Consider the following 24,542-nt stretch of genomic DNA (forward strand, 5'->3'; position numbering starts at 1 on the left):
TGTAATCCCAGCACTTTAGGAGGCCGAGGCGGGCGGATACAAGGTCAGGAGTATGAGACCAGCCTGACCAATATGGTGTAACCCCATCTCTACTAAAAATACAAAAATTATCCGGGCATGGTGGCATGTGCCTGTAGTCCCAGGTACTCGGGAGCCTGAGGCAGGAAAATCGCTTGAACCCGGGAGGCGGAGGTTGCAGTGAGCCGAGATTACACCACTGCACTCCAGCCTGGGCAACAGAGCGAGACTCCATCTTAAAAAAGAATTTTTTTAAAAAATGAAATATCATTATACACATATCAGAACAGTTTATCAGAACAGTTAAAAACAAATAGTGGTATCACCAAATGCTGTTGAGGATGTAAGGAAATTGCTCTCATGCATTGCTAGTGGAAATGTAACATGGTACAAACCGCTCTGAAAACGAGTTTTACAGTTTCTTATGAAACTAAACATACTACTGTTGTATGACCTAGCAATTGCACTCTTGATGTATTTTCCTAGAAAAATGAAAGGTTTACACAAAAAATTAGACACAAATGTTTATAACAGCTTTATTTGTAAGAGCCGCAAACTGTAACAATAGCCACAAGTAGAAATAAGCCTTGATGTCCTTTGGTGCTTGAATGGTTAAGTAAACCATTGTATATCCATATGATGGAGTACTATTCAGCCATAAAAGTAAATGACCATTGATACACACAGCACCTTGGAGGATTCTTGAGAAAATTATGCTGAGTGGGAAAAGCCAATCCTCGAAGGTTACAAAAGGTAACAGAGTGTTATATAAATTGTTTAACTTGTTATGTACGTTATTCTACTCATAAAACACTCTTAAAATGACAAAATTATAGAAATGGAGAGCAGATTAGTGGCTCTCAGGAGTGAGGGATTAGGCAGAGGGATGGTGAGGGGAGGACACATGTGGCTCTAAAAGGGCATCATGAGAGATCTTTGTGATGATGGGAACACTCCTTATCTGGACAGTATCAGTGTCAATGTCCTGCTTGGGATAGTATACCATGGTTTTACAAGATCTTCTCACTGGGGGAAACTGGGTAAAGGGTACAGAGGATCCCTCTGTATTATTTCTTGAAATTGCATATTAGTTAACAATTATCTCAAAAGTTTAGTTTTGAAAATCATAATGTATGTCCCTTTCATTTTACTGAAATAAATATTCAGAGCACTTAATAACATGTTTTACAGTCCAGCTCATCTCTATGGGGTGGTCACCTGTGATAATATGAAAAGAACCTTTGAAAGTTGTGTTTTCAGAAGCAAAAGTATCAACAATATTAGGTTATTTGCCTAGTCTCACTTGGATTTTAATGAGTTTGAAAAATGCACCTGTTGTACTATATGTAATTTTTCCTTCTTTTTTTTTTCCAGCCTTTTTCTCATTGTTCTCGTCATATCAGACATTATGGCTTTGGTAAGGCATTACTGGGTAGTCCATATAAATTAGATTAAGAGTCCTGGGTTAATTTAATAAAGAGAAATATGAATGCATTTTGGTACATGAAATCTTTAGATATTGAGTTGTAAGTGCTAGAATAATTTACACATATAAATTATGTTGTTTTATATTAGTTATTATACAGGTTGTGTGCTCTTCTTCAGGTGTCAAAAGTCTTACTACTTGGTTTATTCGAATCTGTCATACCTTGTCTTCCATGTTGCTTTGTATCTGAAATGAACCTTCCAAAGGAAATTAACAGAAAAAGCTAACTTTAAATTTAGATAATACATCATTTTTCTATTGAAATGTTGATTTTTAACCCTTCTCTCAGATTAAAAATGAAAGGAAAAGGGAGAGGGAAGGAAGGAAGGAAAAAGGAAATGCAGCTTTTCTATTGGGAAGGTGTTAATCAAGATGTGGCTGCAATAAATGAGTTCTGATGCAGGTAGGTAGGCCTCTCTTATTAACAAAAAGAGGAACCTATTTTATGTGTACAAGTCTGGGGAGTTCCCAAGACCACCCTCAGCTTTAGTAATTCACTAGAATTCACGGAACTCACTGAATGCTGTTATATTCAGTTACAATTTATTCCAGGGCATAGGGCAGAGTCCAGGACACCGAATTCCGAGTTTCTGTTTCTCCCTGTGGAATCAGGACAGCATTAGCCTCCCGCTATTGATGTGTGACAGTACACATGGAGTATTGCCAACCAGGCTTACCTAAGCTTTGTTGTCCAGACTTTTTAGTGGGGTTTGATCACATACTGCCTACCTGGCTGACCTTTAATCCCTTCTGGGGATACAGCTGGTAATATGGCCCAAAGCCCTTATCATACATCACATTGTTAGACTGTCCAGCGGCCAAGACCTCAGGCAGAACCTTCTATAAGGCATGACATTCCATGACATTCCAAGGGCCTAGAAATCGCCGCCCAGTAGCTGAGAACAAACACCAGCGGTCTTTTTGGGTAAGGTTAATTCATCACCATATAACATCCCATGCCAGAAGTAACTAGGAATATCAATAAGAGTAGCTTCCCAAATCAGATTCCTAGTCACTTGGTTTAGATGAGGGTATTTTTGTGTGGTATTGAACTGTTATTCATTGTATTTCTGAAACTGACCACACATGTGAGAACAAATCAGTTTTCAGTTTTGTGCAAAGTGACAAACAGACATGTTAATAGAAGAGGGTTGAAATTCTGATTAATTTTATATAGAAAAGATTGCCTAAATTAACTTGAACAGTCATTTGTGATATAGCTTCTGCCCATTTGATTGGCATCTTCTCTTACCTCTCCATCCTTGTTGTCTCTACACCATCCTCACTTTGACACTACCAAGCTCTCTATGGACTCTTGATGTGTATATAGGCTATTCCCTCTGCCAGAAACTTCTTTCTCTCCAAACCTCCTTTCATCTGACTCCTACTTTTTACTTAGATTTCACCTTCCATTGGGAAGCCTTCCCCTCCATCCTAATCAGGGTATGAACCCCTTCCTCTGTTTCTATAATTGCCTATATTTTCCAATGATAGCACTCCCTCTGTCCCCTGCTCACACATACCCACACACACACACACACACACACCCCCGATAATTTGACTGAATTATTTAGTAGAGCCTATGCCTTGTGAGGAGGAGTTTATCTCCAGCACCTAAGACAGTGATTGGCACACAGTAGGTAGTCAGTACAGTAAATATTTGTTGATAGATGGATGACATGACGTCTTTCCACTGACATCTTTAGTATTATCTAGTTTTTTTTTTTTTTTAAATTGATGTTGGCTTGTTCTTCATTTCTAGTTATTCAGAAATGCCACTTTCGTGTTCATTTGATTGATAATTCTATTTCTGGATTTTAGACTACTACTAATTCTAATACAAGCAAACGTTTCAGTAAATGACATATTCTTGTTGACTACAGTCAGCTAGTGATTGTTAGAGTCAGAAATCTGAAACATACTGTCCTAAAATAACTTTGTTTTCAGACTGAATCTAAATAGGTTTGTTTTTAATTGAGCCTTTTTTTTTCTTACAGCATTTTTTCTTCTTGGTCAAGGATTATGGCAGCTGGCTTGATATTGGGACAAGGTATAGTATATATGGTTATGCATTGCTTAACAACAGGGATAAGTTCTGAGAAATGCAATTTCTTCTCTGTGCAAACATCACAGAGTATATTCACACAAACCTAGATGGTGTAGCCTACTCCACACCTAGGATATGGTGTAGCCTATTGCTCCTAGACTATAAACCTGTACAGCATGTTATTGTACTGAATACTGTAGGCAATTGTAACCCAATGGTAAGTATTTATGTGTCTACACATAGAAAAGGTATAGTAAAAAATTCAGTGTAGAAGATTTTTTACTGGTACACCTGTCTAGGACACTTACCATGAATGGAGCTTGCAGGACTGGAAGTTGCTCTGGGTGAGTCAGTGAGTTGTTACTGTAACCTTTTTTACTTTATAAGGTTTTTAACTTTTTGACTTTATAATAACACTTAGCTTAAACACACAAACACATTATATAGCTATACAAAAACCTTTTCTTTCTTTATATCCTCATTCTCTAAGCTCTTTTCTACTTTAACATTAGTATTTTAATTCAATATTTTAAAATTACTTTTTTTTTTTTTACTTTTTAAACTTTTTTGTTAAAAACTAAGATACACACACACATTCACCTAGACCTACAGAGGGTCAGGATTTTTATCTCCACATCATGTCCCACTGGAAGGTGTTCACAGGCAATAACATGCATGGAACTGTCATCTCTGATAACAGTGCTTTCTAGAATACCTCCTGAAGGACCTGCCTGAGGCTCTTTTACAGTTAAATTTATATATATATATGGAAAAGGAGTATAGTCTAAAAAGCCATGAAAAATATGGTATAGTAAATGTAGATACTAGTAACAGTTGTTTATTGTCGTTATCAGATATTATGTACTGTACATAATTGTATGTGCTAGACTTTTATAGGACTGGTAGTGCAGTAGGTTTGTTTACACCGGCATCACCACAAACAAGTAAGAGTAATGCTTTGTGCAGCAAAGACACCATGCTATCACGAGGTCTGTTATGATCTTATGGGAACACTGCGTACATGCAGGCCATTGTTGACTAAAACGTCGTTATGTGGCACATGACTACACTAACGTAGAAGTTCTTAATAGTGCAGTGAAAAAAATTAAAACTTAGTATCTTAGTATAGAAGGTGCCAATATGATTTTGAGGTAAGTGCAGCAAGTAGCCATTATTTTAAGCCTCTGGAAATGAGACGTCTCTCCAATTCTTGGCATTAGCACATTAGCAAATGTTTACATGGAATGCTGTGGGGAGGATGATAGATGTTAAGTCTAGAGAGAACTAAAGGGCAACAGAAGATGCAAGATAAACTGCTTGAATCCATGGTTTCAAAGCTGATCATTCCAGTGTCCTTGTGTATTTCCTTAATCTCTCATCTGTTTAGAAAAATGAGGGTGTTCTAGTTGCAGTATGAATTTTATATGGTAGTTTAAATTTCATGTGATCATTATCTGTCTCCTAGAATCTTTAATACGGTAACCTTTTAATATGTGATAACTATTTAAAGTGTAAATAGTATAAAGTATAAAGGCCAGGGACAGTGGCCCACACTTGTAATCCCAGCACTTTGGGAGGCCAAGGTGGGAGGATTGCTTGAGCCCAGGAGTTTGAGACCAGCCTGGGAAAACATAGTGAGACCGTGTTTCTACAAATAGGAAAAAAAAAAAAAAAAAAAGACCCGGGTGCAGTGGCCCATGCCTGTAGTCTCAGCTACTCAGGAGGCTAAGGCAGGAAAAGTGCTTGAGCCTGGGAGGTCAGGGCTACAGTGAACCATGACTGGGCCACTGCACTCCAGCCTGGGCCACAGAGTAAGATCCATCTCAAAAAAAAAAAAAAAAAAATTTAATTAGTTAATTAAAAATAAAGTGTAATCTGAACAAAAAGTCAGTTTCCTTTTTATTGTGATTTAAATTTCAATGATTGCCATAATCTGTTAAATTTCTTTTCTCTGAGAAGAAGAAAGCAAAATTGATTCTTTTATCTTTTCTTCTCCAAATGCATTCTGAGACAGAATACATTTTTGTATACTGATTTTCTTTCATTTAGTCAATATTCATTCATCACTTTGTGTTGCCAAGAATTGTATGGGTTTGCAGGAGACACCATGTGTTAAACATCCTCTTCCCTCTGTTGATACCTCTTAGGCAGCTCCTGGCATGTACTGCCTGGTTATTTATATACATATCTGCCTCTCCCAATAGACTGTGGATTCCCTCGGATCCAGGATTGGATTTGAATCTCTTACATGCCATATGTGCTTGGCATGTAAAAGGTACTCCATAGATAATTGATTTTGTTTTCATTTGTCTCTTAAACTTGAAAGTTAGGGAAAGTTTAGAGATCCCCTTCTGCTCCCCTCCCCAGCCCTCTCATCCCAAAGTGCCCAGGCAGATAGTGGCCAGAGCATGGGCTTTAGAGCAGAGCGCCTGGGTTTGAATCTCATTTCTGCCACTTTTGAGCTGTGAAACCTTTGCTAAGTGACTTAATCTCTCTAAGCCCCCCATTTCTCTTGTAGCCATTTTGAATGAATTAATTTATATAAAGCATTTAAGTATTTAGCGTAGTGCCTGGCATCTAGTAAGCTTCAGTGAATGTCAGCAATTGTTATTGTTGTCATTCTGTAATTCTGCTTTTTTGTCCTTTACAGTGCTTCTTACATTTGGCATACCTCTCTTTACTCTACCATTTGATTATTTTCATTGTAGACATAGGTCAGAATTTTGCTTCAAAAATATTCTGGTAAAATACAGTGTTTTGTGTATGAGACTTTTTCTTTTATTTTTAACTGTGGTAAACTACACATAATGAAATTTATCATCATAACAGCTTTTCAGTGTACAGTTCAATGGTATTAAGTATGCATTCACATGGTTGTGCAGCTATTACCACACACCATCTGTCTCCAGAACTCTTTCCATCTTGAAAAGCAAACTCTGAACGCATTAATCAGTCACATCCCATTCTCCCTCTCATCAGCCCCTGGCGACCACCATTCTACCTTTCTTTCTATGAATTTGATGACTCTGGGTACCTCATGTAAATGACTTCATACAGTATTTGTCTTTCTTGCAACTGACTTATTTCACTTGGTGTAACATCATTAAAGTTCATTTATATTGTAGCATGTGTCAGAATTTCTTTCCTTGTAAAGGCCGAATGATATTTCGTTGTATGTGTATATGCATATGCCGTATTGTTCACCTGTTCGTCTGTCAATGGATACTAGAGTTCTTTCCACCTTTGGTTATTGTAAATAATGCTGCTGTGAACTTGGGTGTGACACTGTTTTGATCAGAGACGTCTAAATTGGTTTGACTCTAAAGAGGTGCCAAGGAATGAAGAAGATGCAATTTTCATAGGAAGATGTGCATCATTAGTTTATGAACAGGCATTCATTTGTATTGCACTAAGAATTTTAGATTTTCTTTAATTAGCTTGAGGTTTATCTTTACCTGGCATGTTTTTTCTTCAAAGTAAAAATTTTTTACTCTGATTACCAGTAATAACATGTATAAAACACAAAGCACCTTTTCATATCCATGATCTCAATTCAATCCAGCAAATATTTATTGAGCACCAGCTGTATGCTAGGAGAGTTGCTGGGGATGAGAAACTCACAGTTCTGGGCTGTCAGGAAGCATAAGGCTGGAGGAGGAAGCAGATCCGTGAGCAGGCCATATGGTGCAGTGTGAGAAATTCTACAGTAGGCTCTCTTGTACTGTGGGGACACTTAGGGTGTCTGTCTGAGTCTTGTAGCTTAAGGCAGGTTTGTCAGGACAGGAGCTGTCTGAACACTGCAAGTGTGGCGCTTACAAGAGTACGTTGGGTCACAAGAACTAGGGAGAATGTGTAGAGTGAGAGAAGGTGAAGAGCAGAGAACAAGAAGTATAGAAACGGGGCTGAAAGAAGTGGCCAGAAGGCAGGAGAAAACCGAGAGAGAGCCGTGTTGTGAAAATCATGTGAGCATTTCAGGCAGGAGAGAGGTCATGCAGTCTCAGATGTGACAGAGTGTAAGTGAAAACATAAAGGCGTGCCTTGGTTTAAGTGGCAGTGGGCATTGTTGAGCGTGGCTGGAGAAGTTTCAGGGGTAGGATCTGGTGCTAGATTGCTGCACTGAATCAGATCCACCAGTTTCTAGGTGAGGACTGCAGACCAAAGATAAACATTTTTCTTTTTTCTACCAAGACCCCAATAAAAATAAACACACTTAGCAAAATGAAAAGAATGGGAGAAGGACTATCAGCAAATTTGAGTTCAACAAATTTCTAGAAGATAGGTAACCAGAGGGAGGAAGCAGCAGCCCAGAAGCTACAGACCGGTATGACCAAAGGGAAGGGAGTTGCAGGGGCTTCAGACTCAGTCAGACAGTAATGTGGAAGGAGGAGTGAGGAAGGGAAGCAGGAGATTAATTGGATATCTGCCTACGAAATGATGGTATCAACAGGCTCTCCGTAGCCTGTCTCCTCCTTCCTTCATCCCCATGGAGAAAGTGCTACAGGCGTTTTACTCCCAGTGGAAAACCAGAAGACGCCTCTAAAGAGACCTAAAAAAAAAAAAAAAAAAAAAGAAAAGAAAAAAGAAAAGACCTGGGAGGAATTTCACTGCTATGATATATGTGCCTCCACTTTAGTAAGGCTGTCCTCCATTCTAGCATGTGTAGCCTCCTAACAAAGGACAGAGACAGGCATCCCTCCTACCCATCCTGTAACATGACGCAGCAATTCCCATCACATGCCTAGAACTTACTGGTGGCCATCCTATTTGTGAGTTAGACCTAGAGGGAAAAGAGACTTTCTTAAAAAGTGAAATACACACTACCCTTGCCCCAGCAATTCCAGGTACCCAAGAGAAGGCAAAACATATGTATGCTGAAAGACTTGTACAGGATTTTCATAGCAGCTATATTAATAAGAACCAAAATCTTGAAACAATCCAAATGTTCACCAGCACATGAATGGACAAACAAATTGTGCTGTAGCCATACAATGGGATATTACTTATCTAAAAAGGAAGTGAGTAAGTGATGAACTCAACTACATGGATAACTATCAGAAACTTTATAGAGTTAAAGAAACCAGATATCTAAGACTATATAGTGTACTCCATTTATATAAAATTCTAGAGCAGGCAAGACTGTAGTCACAGAAAGTTGATCACTGGTTGTTTGGGGCTGGCAGTTGGGGTATGATTGACCACAAAAGGGTATGTAGGAACTTTTAGGGTGACAGAAATGTTCTATATTTTGAAGGTGTTTTTAGTTACACGGGTGTACCATTTGTCAATACTCAGTTAACGGGACATTTAAAATGGTTCCATTTTCTCACATGTAAATTATACCTCAAAGTTGATTCATAAGGAAAAATAGAAAAATTAAAAGTTGAAATGAGTGGAGCATAGTATACATAGATTAAATTCTGGTTAGTAGGAGGGACTTTGTTTTAAATGGATGCATCCATAAACAACAACATAAAGGTAATAAGTCATATTAGGGGGGTAACCACCAGAAGATCTAAAAAGAAAAGTAGAGTGGTTGCTCTGAAAAGTGAATAAGAAGGAATGAGAGATTGTTGCTTTTCATTTTAAGTCTTTCTCCATTATTTTGCTTTTCTAGTACTTGCATATATGACCGATAAAAAAGAGAAAAATGCATAAGTAGAATTGGAGGTCAGGAAGTAGAGTTCCAAGTACAGACTACTCTTTCAAGTTTAATTAGAAAGGGGAGAAGAAACAGAGTAGTAGTATTGCATGGGAATACCCTCACACCTCCCTTTGAGGGAGATTTTATTTTCATTTATTTTACTAATGAGCATGAGGAATATTATAATTAGAAGGAGTGAATGTCCCTAGTTAAATTACAGTGTAATTACTCTCTGTCAAAGAAGGATTTTGAAGGCATTATGTGGGGCCCAAATGGAGTGAGCTCATTCCCAGAGCAGAGCAGAGGCAGAGAGCCTCCCACAAGGTCACAGCAAGGCTGTGCATTGCTACAGAGTCCACATACCCATCAGTTGTTTATCTGAGATTGGAGTCATGAAAGACGTGATAAATGCTGTTCAGAAACCACACAGTCCTCTCTATTAGACAAAAGGCAAAGTAAGATAGAAGCTCAAACTTGAGTAGGAAGCCCAGGATGTCAGTCAAAGGGTCGCCCCTGGTCACACTTCTACCAAAAATAACCAATACTTCTGTGCTACTCTATTTACGTTACTTTCTATATTATTGCATGTGATTTTCCTCATAACACTGTAGATATTATCTTTCGCAGTAGATACATTTGCCATCTCCATTTTACAGATGAGGACACTGTGGCCCTAAGGAGACTGCGACTTGCTCATGTCACAGAGTCAGTCAATGGTTGAGCTGATCTTAAAGGAAGCACTTGTGAATGGTGAAGCTGCCATGGGGTGTGCAGGCTGCTCAGTCACTGCCTGTTTTGTGCATGCTGCCAAACTGCACAGTTGGCAAAGTGATTTGTTATTTATGTCAGAAGATGGAAACAAGTAGTAAATGTCACATTGGTAATTAAGTGGAAAACCTTGTGACATGAAGACTATTCTTAGCAAGTTAAAAGCTATGGTTAAAGGAAGCTTGTGGGAGTATTATGTTGCCAAAACTAAAGCTTTGAGTAAGGCCCAAAAGGGCTTTTGCTAGGGCTACAGAGAATGGGGCAAAATCAGAGAAGCAGTGATGAAACGAGATGCCCAGAAGCAAGCCCCTGAACGGAAATTTTCCTCGGCTGCAGCATCCCCTTTGCTTCCCTTGATTACCTTTATGCCTGGGACTGAAACAGAGGAGATTTCAGCCTTGGAATCCTGAATTCATTATCTTTTTCCTACTTACTAACATATTTAGTCTTTCATGCTTTATTCAACAACTACTTACTGAGCAATAACACAAGTCTGTCTTTTTAAAAATATTTATTTATTTATTTATTTATTTATTTATTTATTTATTTATTTAGACAGAGTCTCGCTCTGTCGCCCAGGCTGGAGTGATGTCAGCTCCCTGCAAGCTCCGCCTCCCGGGTTCCCGCCATTCTCCTGCCTCCGCCTCCCGGGTAGCTGGGACTACAGGCGCCTGCCACTGCGCCCGGCTAACTTTTTGTATTTTTAGTAGAAACGGGGTTTCACCGTGTTAGCCAGGATGGTCTCGATCTCCAGAGTCGTGATCCACCTGCCTCGGCCTCCCAAAGTGCTGAGATTACAGGCATGAGCCATCGCGCCCGGCGAAGCCTGCTTTTTAAATTATGTTCATTCTGCCCCTTATTCAGTTTTTCTCAACTGAATAATCCATTCTCTTGTTAGTTCATGACGGGTTCCATTCTGTTCAGCACTCTCTTCCCTGTTCTGTTTCTGTTTTCAGAAACGAAGGGTTTCATCACTTTTAGTCTTTCATCTAAAAGTTGATTGGCAGAGGATTCCCAGAACAACTTCTCTTTCCTTTCTCTACCTCTCTAATAATGCACTGTTTTATAAAAAAGGAAAAAAAAAAAAAAAAGGAAAGGAGGGGAGAAAGGAAAGAGAGAAAGGAAGGAAGGAAGGCATGCAAAGGAAAGAAGGAAGGAAGAAAGGAGGACAAAGGGAGGAAAAGAGAGAGAAAGAAAAAGAAAACACCTTTTAGCTTTTTATTGTCCCCCTTCCTGCATCAGTATCAGCCTTTGGTCTATTCTGGAAGTCCTGTGTTTGTCTTTGTCCAGGAGGCTTTCCTTTATCCCTTCTGCAGTCTTTAATGTTGCTTGTTTAACGACTCACCATTTTTCTGTTGAAAATTCTGGGAAGCTTTTTTTTTTATTAGAAGTGTCAAGTTCAGCTGTTTAACCAATTTAATACAACCATGTTTCTCTCCTCTCCCTCTGGGATCACCAGAAACTAATTGGGGGATTGTATTGTTTTGCCACAGAAAAACTTCTACCCAAACCTAGGAAAAGCAGGTTAAGTTAAACAATGATTGGGAAAAGTTAAGGATTATTGAGAAAGGTATTAAATTGATGATAATGATATTACTAGTAGAATATCATTTATTGTATGCAGTGTATTAGGAATTGTACTTATGTTATCTCATGGATTCTCATGAAATGATGTGGAGAAAATTTTAACAATTTCTATTTTACAGAGTAGAAACTGGTTCTGAAAGACTGATTGCACAATAATGTGGCATAGCTAGGTTTATTTTTTGCATTGTGTATGTGTTTAATATATCGATCACTTTTCAGAAAAAAAATACATATTGAACACTCACCATGCATAAAGCATTCCCAGACATTGTCAAGTACCCAGAGATGAATGGGACTTAAGACTTGGTGATGCTCCATCTCTGGAGATAGATAGCTTCTTCATCAGGAACTTAAGCATAAGGATGTATAACTGATATGGAACATTCCAGTCCTGGAAGTGTATGACTCTTAATGGATGGCCACTGCTTTTAGGGAGGTTATGGCCTAATGTAGGTTTAAAGACGTAATGATCATGATTATAGCATAAGGCAACATGTGGTTAAGGGTTATAAGAATACAGGAGGGAGGCTGCTTCACTTAAGCCTTCAGTGACAGAAAACATTATGCCCAGTCTGGCATTTGAACTGGGCCTTGAACAAAAGGCGTAATTTCTTTTTTTTTTTTTAATTATACTTTTAAGTTCTAGGGTACGTGTGCACAATGTGCAGATTTGTTACATATGTATACATGCGCCATGTTGGTGTGCTGCTCCCATTAACTTGTCATTTACATTAGGTATATCTCCTAATGCTATCCCTCCCTGCTCCCCCTACCCCACGACAGGCTGCGATGTGTGATGTTCCCCACCCTGTGTCCAAGTGTTCTCATTATTCAATTCCCATCTATGAGTGAGAACATGCAGTGTTTGGTTTTCTGTCCTTGCAATAGTTTGCTGAGAATGATGGTTTCCAGCTTCATCCATGTCCCTACAAAGGAAATGAACTCATCCTTTTTTATGACTGCATAGTATTCCATGGTGTATATGTGCCACATTTTCATCTGTCTGTCTAAAATAGTCTTCCCAAACCTGTAAGTCCCCTAACTAAAATTACGCCAAAAGGTATACAACCTTGTTTCTCTCATCTCCCTCTGGGATCACCAGAAACTATTGTTTTGCCACAGAAAAACTTCTACCCAAAAGGTATAATTTCAATTAGGGCACTTACAGGTTTGGGAAGACTATTTTAGACAGACAGATGGACATGAGCAAAGTCATAGAGGTAAAAAGCCCAATGCGTGTGTGCATGATATGTGATAAATAATTTGGATTTCAGAATCTATAGATTTTGGATAAAATCTATAAAACCGTAGATTTTGGATAAAGAAATTTCTAGAAAATAGCCTTTGGGAGGCTTAAGTTTTTTATTTTGATATAGTCCATTTTATTTTACATTTATTACCTGTGTTTGCTTGATATGTTTTTATTATTTTTGTTTTCCCTTCTTATGGGTGTTGATGCTTGGTACATTTTAAAAGAGCTAGTGCAAGCTCACATTTAATGTCTATCATGACGTTCCTCTTGATATTTGTGTGGTACCTCCAGCCTTATTCTTAACATTCCTTTACACAGCCATCATGGAATAAACAGCACAAAACGGCAAGAAAAAAACAGAATACAAAAGCATAAAACAAACAATGAGCATCATTCAAACCAAGGGAAACAGAATGACACATCAGCACTTATAGGCGGAGAATGCATTTATAACCACCACCACCCCGTACTAGCCATGAGAAAAGGGTGTTAATTTTATGTTTCAGCGCTTTAAATAATTTATGTATACATATTAAAATACTATTAATGCTATTCAGGGTAAAAATATGCTATAGAAATATTTTGTGATAATATTTTTATAGTGGGAGCTGCCCTGAATATACAGTGAGCCTGTGCCCTGATTTCCCGGAGACATTCCTGATTTGTGCCTGTTGTCCTGCTATAACCATCACACCCCCGTCTATACAACATTAAAAATCCGAAGTGGATAAGAAGATGATAAAGGCACAGCCAGTGAAGAAGTTATGTTAAACCTTAGTTTACCTCTTTCTCAGTGTTTCATCATTGGGGATCTAACCCCCGTAGGTTAAACGGGGCGCTTGCTCTGAGAAACTTCTCAAAGGCAAGTTTAAGAAACTTCAGATCTCTGTTCATCAGGCTGATGGCACTGAACAAATCTACATAAATTTCCCACACATTCTGTTGGTCATTCCTGATGAAGTATCTCCTTGCTCTGTCTCCTTTGTCTCTCATTACACTGTCTAAAAGATGCCCTCTTTAAGAGAAGAAGTTGATTGCAGGGTCAGGGGAGTAGGGTCAGGATGGAGAGACAAAAATGAAATCTGAGTTGGTGAAGTTAGGCTTTCTAAATGGAATTGCCCCTGATTGATGCTGCAGTGTGATATTTTTGTTGTTGCTAAGTTAGAATTCTAAGGTCTTTCCTTTGTATCCTGTGTAGCAGTAATGGCATATAGTGCCTCTGTGAACCATGTGCTGCTGGTCTGATGGGCAGGAGGGGTTCATGCATCTTCATAAACATCTAGTTTATTGCGAGGAAAAGGCTTGGATAATGGTGGGGAAGTAGGGGGAAATGTACGTCAAGATTCAGAACTAAAGCACCATACGATAGGGTTCACATGTCAAACTTCATTATTGTACTTTTTTCTGCTTCTTGTTTGTGAGAATGTTGCATTTAAGTTTTGAGTTTCCAGTTATTCTTATGTGAAGTATATTTGAAAAGCTGAGGTGTTTCTTGTCATTTCGCTGGTGTTATGAACTGTCCGGCAGAGCTCCCTTCACAGGTGCCGGGGTTATTGGAATTGTGCTCCTGCACTGGTTCCCCTTCGTGACGAATTTTATTCCTAAACTCCTTTGTGTTAATAGTATAATTAGCAATTTCAGCCATTCCATGCTTTTTATTCACGGGAGTGGAATGTTGCCCTTTTGTCCTCACTATTTTATTGCTTTGTGAATCCTGAAGTGGTGGGAATCTGTCCCAGAATTTGAGAGAGGAGTGGGAGCTGACTGCCCCGTGAATGTAGTCTGGTGTGTATCTGTAATGCTTATAGTGTTGTGGTGACTGCCTTGGGTTTTTAGAATACTTTTGAGAGATTTGTCACCTGTTATTAATAGTTTCAGGTTAATAAGTATGGCTTCTTAAACAATAAAGATTGTATTATTAGGGCATTAGATAGTGTATCTGTTTATAGCCATAGTACTCTCTGTTTCAAATGCATCTTCAGAGCAGATTTTACCAAACTGAAACTGAGACTCAGGAAGGATGCACTGCAGTCAGTGTGTTCAGCTGAAACTACTGGTGTGAGTTCAGTGTTTCTTTGAGAACCTGTGGCATCAGGTATGCTTTTTAACAGCCATGTGAAAAATATCCTGCCCGGCCATAAAACTGTTCAGCTGACAGAGCTAATTTAGTATTTTCTTCTTTTGATCTTTACACTTTATCTTCATTTATAGCAGGTCATAAACTTTATAGAGTATTGCCTTTTATATGGCATACTGAAAGTGCATTTTTAAAACTAGAGAAAAAAATTCATTTGAGGTAATTTTCATAACTATAAAAACATATATTCAGATTTATGTTGTAAATCCATTTGTAGTGAGGTGGGTAGAGTAGTCAGGATCATCAGTTTGATTGAGCTGCAGTTTGATTTGATGGCACTATTCATTTGGACTTTAATTTTTTCCCACATGCACGATTGTTATACCTTATTGAAATACAAATGACAACCAACATGTTTATAATTTCTCTTTCGATATAATGAGAACTAAAAAAAAAAAGAGAGAACTCATGATTCTATGCAATAGTGTTTGTATATCCTAAATGTAATTAATAAGTGTCATAAAATATCTGTACTCTTACAACGAATACCAAACTTTATTAAAATCAATGACTCTCAGACTTTTTCTGCCCCAGTACATCGAATAGGTATGACCTGCTTCTACTGCCCATCACCCTGATAGAGGAGAAATACAATCAACATTTTGTCACCCTTGTGCAGGTTGAAAAGGCCTGCCTGGCAATTCCGTGTGCCTCCACACATACACTCTTCCCCTCGACCATCACACATGTTCATCTTGAGAATTGCTGATTTAAATGATGGCACAATAGTCATGGGAGGGGAGTGGGAACAGCTGAACTCATTTCAAGTTGAAATTTGATGTTCCTTTAACTCTGCTATGTTGAGATGACACCAAGACTTGATTGATGCAAGATATCACAAGTTGGATGCCTTATGGCTCAATTGCATGAAGATGATGAGCTTCACAACTGTTTCCTGCCAATTATGTTAGCTTACATGAGCTGAGAGTAATTTCAGGCCACTGTAAGGAGATGAGTGATCTGTGGAATGCCTTTTATAGACAGACTTTAGATTAAATTTGAGGATGGGTCACCTACTGGTTTTACAAGCCATTTTTGTTAGACATCAAGTCAGATTTAATATTTTAACCTAAAAGTGATGGCAAAATTCAACAACAAAAATCTGCTAGCATGTAATATTTTCTTTCTTTGTTTTTATTCTTAACAGCTTAATTGAGATAATTCATACCATAAAATTTATCTATTTTAGTTTTTTAACGATTTAATAAATGTTTTAAGTCATTTTGATGATTTTTAGCAAATGAATGGAGTTGTGCAACCATCACCACAATCTATTTTTTGAACATTTCCGTCACACAGAAAATACCTGCTACCTGTTCACAATCTGTTCCCATTACCATCCCAAGCCCAGGCAACTACAAATCTGCTTTCTGTCTCTACAGATTTGCCTATTGTGGACATTTCATATAAACAGAAAAATACAAAATGTAATTTTTTTCACCTAACTTCTTCCAGTTAGTGTAACTTTTTATTTTATTTTTATTTTTTGCCATTCATCTATATTGTAGCATGTAAAAGTACTTTATTCATTGCTGAATAATGCTCCATTGTTTGGATATACCACATTCTGTTTATCCTTTCTATAATGCTTATAAAAGATTAATTTTTTATGGTCCTTGTTAGTTTTAATCTACCTAGCTCCCCAACTCCTTGCCTGGTTTCCCCCATGGAACCAAGGTCAGATTGAGCTTTTCTGTATTTGACCTCCAGGCTCTATGCTAAGAGTTTGTACTCCTTCACTCATCTCATCTCTGACTACAAACTTCAGTCCCTGAAGAAGTTGGGATGATTATATCCAGTGTTTTTGTTTTTGTTTTTGTTTTTGTTTTTTTGAGACAGGGTCTTGCTCTTTCACCCAGGCTGCAGTACAGTGAGGTGATCACCACTGCAGCTTCCACCTTGTAGCCTGAAGTGATCTTCCCAACTCGATCTCCTGAGTAGTGAGGACCACAGGTGTCTGCCACCACACCCGGGTAATTTTTTTAATTTTTATTTTTTAGAGACAGGGTCTCACTCTGTTGCCCAGGCTGGTCTCACATTCCTAAGCTCAAGAGATCCTTCTGCCTTGGCCTCCCAAAGTGCTGGGATTACAAGCATGATGAGCCACTACACCTGATCTGGATTGAGGATTTTAATCTCAGGAACTGGTACCAGTTTTGGAGTGTCCTCTGAGGCCTCAGAAACAGAATAGAGTTGAAGATTTCTGTGGTAATTATGCAGTCAGCCTTAGAGTTCTGTGGCTAAACCTAGCATAATTTGTAAACATCACATAAATAGCAATATATTACAAATATATTAAAGAAAATACTGAAAGCATTAAGAAAAAATGTCATTCATAATTCAGTGTCTCAGTTTGTAGTATTCAGGGAGAACCACTATTCCACATATTGAAGTATGTCCTTTTAGCTTTAATTTATGTGCAGACATATACAGTTTTTTTAAAAGGTGGTTTTCTGTAATAACCATTTCCCCATGTGATTAAATACTTTTGAAAATATGAAAGTCTTATGAGCAGTGCAAGGTCAGAGATAACCAGGTTCATTCGTGTTTGTGTCTTTCCACAGTGTCAGACTTTTGTCGATGCTATTTCAATAGCAAAGGCCATGAACTGCATGGAGTTTTCTAGGAGGCAGTGCTCCTTAGAACTTCCCAGTCATTTGGTAGTCACAGCTACACAGCCACAAGCCACTCCACAAGTCAGTCAATATTGTAAACTATATGTAATATTATACCTAATTAATATCTAAATGTTGCAGATTAAACATTCCACAACAAACAAAGTAACATTTAACATCAAGAGGAGAGAGATAGGAAAAAGGGTTAAGGAAATAGTCCAGGGAAAGTGAGGAAGACAAAAAGAACCTCCCAGTCTGTGCCAGGGCCCATCTGTTTTACAAGAAAGAGTCTTTGATGTGTGCACAGACTTCAGTGGCAGATGCTGGGTGCTTATCAGGAGTGACAGCAAGACAGTGTCAGTAAAGACAGCCATTTTGAGCTGTGAAGTCCTGCTCTTTTTGTGGCTGCAGAGTCCTCCAGTGAGGACTGATAGTGCAAGAGTGTGCCTGTTTATGTCCTTATCTCGTTGGATGCAGTCTTTATATATTAATTTATTAATCAAAATATCTTGTCCCTGTTGGCAAAGTGTCCTATGAAATGTAAGATGGAGTCTTTTTCCTGAGATGGAGTTACTTGTGTCAAGGGTGCTCTGTATAGTTAGTGTAGCTAGAATGGTGTGAGGGAAAACATGGTGGGGAGAGAATTCAGAGAGTAGATATTTGCTGTCACTTATGACCTTTGAAAGTCATTGTAAAGAACTGGGAGTTTATTCCAAGTGTAAGTTGAAGCATTAGTTTATTGAGCAGGAGGTTATTTTTTTGCTTCACATTTTTGACATAACACTGGCCACAGTGTAAAGAACCTATTGGAGGGATCGAGAGAGGGAGCAGGACGATTGAGGAAGAGGCTTTCGTGGTATTGTAAGCTAGAGATGATGGCAGTTTAGGCTAGGGTAGCAATTCAAAATGGCAACAAGTGGTTGGACTTAGAAAATATTTTCAGAGAGGTTGATAGGATTTCAGAGAGGTAGATTAATATACTGGGAGAAAAAGAGAATCAAGAGTGACTCCTAGTTTTGTTTTTTAATCTTGAGTAACTGAGTGACTAGGAAAGCCATTGCAGAGATCTGGAGAAAGCTCTAAGAGGAGTGAGTTTGGTGAAGGAAGGTGTGGGAGATTAAGATCTGGGTTTTGCATATATAAAATTTAAATTAGGATGGTGCTGGAGGGAGCTATGGGATCTTGGGAGAGTTAGAATGAGAGAAATGACACATTAGTATGGTGAAGGATATGCTCATCTAGAGAAGGAAAAATGGGTGCTATCTAAGAGGAAAGGGATAGTTGGAAAAATATAGTCCTTTAGTACAGTGGTCCCCAGTCATTTTGACACCAGCGACCAGTTTCGTGGAAGACAGTTTTTCCACAGATGGGGCGAGGGGTGCAGGGGCCGGCGGGAGTGATTTCAGGATGAAACTGTTCTACCTCAGATCATCAGACATTCATTATATTTTCATAATGGGCACACAACCTAGATCCCTTGCACGTGCAATTCACAATAGAGTTCGTGCTCCTGTGAGAATCTGGTGCCGCCACTCATTTGACAGGAGGTGGAGCTCAGGCAGTAATGCCAGCAATGCAGAGCAGCTACAAATACAGACGAAGGTTCGCTCACTTCCCTGCCGCTCACCTCCTGCTGTGCGGCCCAGTTCCTAGCAGGCCATGAACTGGTAAAGTATAGTCCTTTAGTACAGTGGTCCAAGGCCTGGGGGTTGGAGACCCCAGCTTTAGTGGGAGAGTTGGGATGGGATCCAAAGTAGAAGTGGAGGGGTTTGTTTTAGACAAGAAAGGTACAGGAGGCAATATGGGCACAGATATGAGTGGGTTAGAAAGTTTGGAGTGAGAAGAGGCACTTCTCTTGTGATCACTTTATCAGTGTTTTCTCAATTAAAAAAAAGCAGAGTCATCTGCTGAGATGGGAGGAAGGTGACAGAACTTTGAGGAGAGAAGGACACAAATTGGTTTGACTCAGAGAAAAATAATTCACAAGTGTGCAATCAGGATTGAGACACTGGTGAGAACCAAATCTCATTTGTGCTTATAAGTTTAAAGTGAGTCCAGCCAGGACAGTTGTGAGTTACTGGTGATGATTCCTTGATCTTGGGTGACAGGATGATCTGTTCTCTTCCGTTGTCCTGTTGATTCTAATGCCCATGTTACATTTAACTTTATATTTTAATATGTTGTAGGGCTAGTTTTACTTGATTTTTGTAGAAACTTTTTGTTTCTTTTGGCATTTTGATTTTGCTTTTTAGCTTTTGGTATTGATTATGCTTATTCTATTTTGGGGGAGTCTGATTTTATTAGGTTGGTGCAAAGGTAATTGTGGTTTTTGCCTTTTTTTTAAAATGGCAAAAACTGCAATTACTTTTGCACCAACCTAAATAAGTTCAGATTAAATTTGCTGGGGTAACATAAAACAAAAGAAGATTTTATCATTTCTTCTAATTACAAATTATGTTTAATAATTCATTTAACAAATATTGATGAAATGCCTATAAGACCTTGCATGAGACGTTAGAGGTGCAATGGGAAAAGAGATAAAAATTATAGTCCCTGCTTCCACAGAGCTTACAGGCCAGCGTAGAGGCTAGCAACCTATGCCCTTTAGCCAAGTGCAGCCCACCTCTTGTTTTTGTATAGTCTGTGAACTAAAAAAAGTTTTTAATTCAACATTTCATTTTAACATTATTATAGATTCACATGAGGTTGTAAGAAAGAATACAGAGAGATCTCCTATACCTTCTACCTGACTTCCCCCCAGAGGTACCTTTGTGCAGAACTGGAGTATAACATATAGTGTAACCAGGATGTTGACATTGAAACTGTCAAAAGACAGAACATTTCTACCAGCACAAAGATCCTTCATGTTGCCCTTTATAGCCCAGGCACTTTGTTCCCACCCAGAAACCCTCCTTAACCCCTGGCAACATTTAATGTTTTCCATTTCTGTAGTTGTTACTTCATAAATATGATATAAAGTAAATCATATAGTATGTAACTTTTTGGAGTTAGCTTTTTTTTTTCATTCTCAGAGTAATTCTCTGGTGATTCGTTGTTGCATATTTCAGTCGTTCATTACTTTTTATTGCTGAGTAAATCCATGGTATGGATGTGCCACAGTTTGTTTAATCATTCACCTGTTGAAGGACATCAAGGTTATTTCAAAGTTTTGGCTATTATGAACAAAGATCCCATAAACATTCTTGTGAACATTTTTCTCCCCCTGGCGTGCATGCTCAGAATCATATTTGCTGAGTCTTGTGGTAGTTGCATGCTGAGTTTTAAAAGAAACTGCCACCAGAGTGATTGTACCAGAGACTGTCAATCCAGTTTCTCTGCATCCCTGCCAGCATTTGGTGTTGTCACTACTTTTTATTTTAGCTGTTCAAGTGGGTGTGTAGTGATATCTCATTTTGGCTTCAACTTGTATAATGGTTAATGATGTTGAACATTTTTTCATCTGTTTATTTACTATCTGTATATCCTCTTTGATGAAACGTCTGTTCATGTCTTTTGATCATTTTCTAATTGAATTGTTTGTGGAGTTTTTTTACTGTTGAGTTTTGAGAATTTATTCTATATCCTATTCTAGGAAATAGTCCTTTGTGGCTGAATGCAAGTGGCTCATGCCTGTAATCCTAACACTTTGAGAGGCCAAAGTGGCAGAATGTTTAAGCCCAAGAGTTCAAGACCAGCCCGGGTAACATGACAAGACCCCATCTCTACAGAAAATACAAAAATTAGCTCCTGTGGTGGTGCATGCCTGTGGTCTCTGCTACTCAGGAGGCTGAGGTGGGAGGATCACCTGAACCCAGGGAGGTCACAGCTGCAGTGAGCTGTGATCATACCACTGCACTCCAGCCTGGGTGACAGAGCAAGACCCTGCCTAAAAAAAGAAAAGAAAAGAAAAGAAAAGAAAAGAAAAGAAAAGAAGTATTTTGTTGAATGTATGGCTTTCAAGTATTTTATCCCAGTCTGTGGCTTGTCTTTTTACCCTCTTAACAGGCCTTTCACAGAGCATAAGGTTTTTTGTTTGTTTGTTTGTTTGTTTTGAAGCCCAATTTATCAGATTTACTTTTTTAGATTGTGCTTTTTGTATTAAGACTAAGAGCTCTTTGGCTAGCTCCAGATCCCAAAGATTTTTTTTCTAAAATGTTGATATTTTTACATTTTACTTTTAAGTCCATGATCCATTTTAGTTACTTTTTGTAGATGGTGTGAGACTCACACTGATAGGCTGTGGTGATACCAGGTGTATGGTTTACACTTTTTTGGCGGCATGGGGTGCAGATTTGCATGGGTCTGCTTCCCTGTCTGTGCTTGCTTTAGCTGTGTCCCATCAACTGTGATGTGTTGGTTTTTTATTTTCATTACATTCAATCTGTTTTTTTATTTCTCTTGAAACTTCATCTTTGACCCACGGATTATTATACAGTTGTGTTGTTTAGTTTCTGAGTGTTTGGTAATATATCTGTTATCTATTGTTGATTTCTAGTTGGATTCCATTGTGGTCAGAGAAGGCACTCTGTGTGATTTCAGTTCTTTTAAACTTGCTGAGGTTTGTTTTATGGCCCAGAATATGGTCTATCTTGGTGTGTATGGGCACTTGAAAAGAGCATGTATTGTGCTCTTGTTGGGTGGAGTGTTTTATCACTGTGAATTAAATCCTGTTGCTTGATAGTGTTGAGTTCTTCTGTATCCTTGCTGATTTTCAGTGTTATTTTTCTATCAGTTTTTGAGAAAGGGTATCTTTGCTCTGAAGTCTGTTTCCTCTGAAGTCTATTTCATCTGATATTAATATAACCACTCCTGCTTTTTTAGAATAAATGTTTGCATGATGTTTCCTCCATACTTGAAGTGTCTTTTAGACAGCATGTGGTTTGGTCATTGGTCATGTTTTTTATTCTCTTCTACCAATCTCTGTTTTTTAGTTGGTGTATTTAGACTATTCGCATTTAATGTAGTTATTGATATGTTAGGGCTTAAGTCTGTCATTTTATTTTTTTATTTTCTGTTTGTTCTCAGTGTTTTGTGTTTCCTGCCATCCAGTATATTACTTGAACATTTTATAGAATTATTTTTTTACTTTTCTGTGGTGTTATTAGTATATCTCTTTGTATGGCTTTTTTTTTTTTTTTTTTTTTTTTTGGGAGACGGAGTCTTGCTCTGTCGCCCAGGCTGGAGTGCACTGTCGCGATCTCAGCTCACTGCAGTATCCGCCTCCCAGGTTCATGCCATTCTCCTGCCTCAGACTCCTGAGTAGCTGGGACTACAGGCACCTGCCCCCATGCCTGGCTAATTTTGTTTTTGTATTTTTAGTAGAGACAGAGTTTCACCATGTTAGCCAGGATGGTCTTGATCTCCTGACCTTGTGATCCGCCCGCCTCGGCCTCCCAAAGTGCTGGGATTATAGGCGTGAGCCACCGTGCCCAGCCTACATGGCTTTTTAAATGGTTGCTCTAGGTATTATATATACATAGCTAATCCCAGTCTACTGGTGATGTCATTTTACCAGTTTAAGTGATGTATAGAAACCTTACCTCCTTCTACATCCCGTTGCCTTCCCCTGCTTACAATATAATTGTCTTAAATATTTCCTCTACACACATTTGAAACCACATCAGACAGTATGAGAATTTTTGCATCAGCTATCAAATATAATTTTAAAAACTTAAGAGGACAAGGAAAACTGTCTTTACCCAGATTTTTACTTACTGAGTTCTTCTTCCTTCATGATTTTAGCAGATTACTTCTTTTATTGTTTTATTTCTGTTTAGAAAACTTCCTTCAGACATTCTTTTAGATTAGGTCTTCAGGCAATAAATTCATTTAGGTTTTTTTTTTTCATCTGTGAATTCTGATTTCTCCTTTATTTCTGTGGGATAGTTTTGCTGGATTCTGGGTTGACAGTTATTTTTCTTTCAACACTTGAAAAATGTTGCACCATTTTCTGGTGATTTCCATATTTTCTGATGAGAAATCTGCTATTCAAATTGTTTTTCCCCTATGGGCAAGGTGTCATTTCTCACTGCTTTCCAATTCTTTTCTTTGTTTTTGGTTTTTAGTAATTTGATGTGTCTTTGTGTAGATTGCTTTGAGTCTACCTTATTTGAGGTTTGCTTAGCTTCTGTAAGATTTATGTCTTTTGCCACATTTGAAAGCTTTTCAGCCACTATTCCTGTGAGTACTCTTTTAGCCTCTTTTTCTTTTCCTTCTAGAACTCCAGTGACACAAATGTTAGATCTTTTGTCACAGTCCACAGGTCCCTGAGACTCTATTTCATTTTTTTTTTTTTTTTAAGTCTATTTTTGTTTTTCAGGCTGGGTAAATTCTGTTGTTTTATCCTCAGGTTCACGGATCCTTTCCTGTGTCCCCTCAGTTCTGCTGTTGAGCACTTCCACAGAAGTTTTTATTTTGGTTATTGCATTTTTAGTTCTAGACTTTTTTTATTTGCTTCTTGTTTACATCTTCTGTTTCTTTGCTGAGAATTTCTGTTTCTTAGCTCAGATTTTCTGTTTTTCGTTTGTTTGTTTGTTTCTAGTATGTAATTGCTCATTAAAGTATTTTTATAATAACCACTTTAAAATTTTTGCTAGATAATTCTAATAGCTCTGTTATTTAGGTTTTGATATCTATTGATTGTCTTTTTTCATTCTGCTTGAGGTCTTCCTGGTTCTTGATGTGGTGAATTATTTTCTCTTGAAACCTAGACATTTTGAATATTTGCTTATGAGATTCTCAGTCTTATTTAAACCTTCTGTTTTAACTGGCTTCTGACACTACTATGGCAGGGGAAGAGGAAACACTGCCTCATTTCTGCCTGATGAGGTTAGAAATCCAGGTCCCCATGCAGCCTCCATTGGCACCCGAGAGGGAGCTGCTTCCTGCTGCCTGCCAGGGACCAGCATTACAGCTCCCTGCGAGGCCTCCACTACTGCCTTCATGGCTGGGAAGGATAGAGGTCCTCTTTGCCTCCCATGCAACCTCCACT

The 24,542-nt window shown here is 38.4% G+C and overlaps 1 protein-coding gene across 9 annotated transcripts in view; it reads left to right on the forward strand.

Annotated features, from left to right (window-relative positions):
- Positions 1–24,542, forward strand: part of PIGN (phosphatidylinositol glycan anchor biosynthesis class N) — a 199,520-nt gene that overhangs the window by 108,387 nt on the left and 66,591 nt on the right. For all 9 annotated transcript variants that reach the window (XM_037987973.2, XM_073006256.1, XM_037987971.2 and 6 more), the window contains 2 exons: positions 1,393–1,435; positions 3,502–3,554. In XM_037987973.2, coding sequence (XP_037843901.2) covers positions 1,393–1,435; positions 3,502–3,554 — 96 coding nt within the window. The remainder of the gene's footprint in view (positions 1–1,392; positions 1,436–3,501; positions 3,555–24,542) is intronic.

Source organism: Chlorocebus sabaeus, chromosome 18, assembly GCF_047675955.1.
Source record: "Chlorocebus sabaeus isolate Y175 chromosome 18, mChlSab1.0.hap1, whole genome shotgun sequence".
Lineage (NCBI taxonomy): Eukaryota > Metazoa > Chordata > Mammalia > Primates > Cercopithecidae > Chlorocebus > Chlorocebus sabaeus.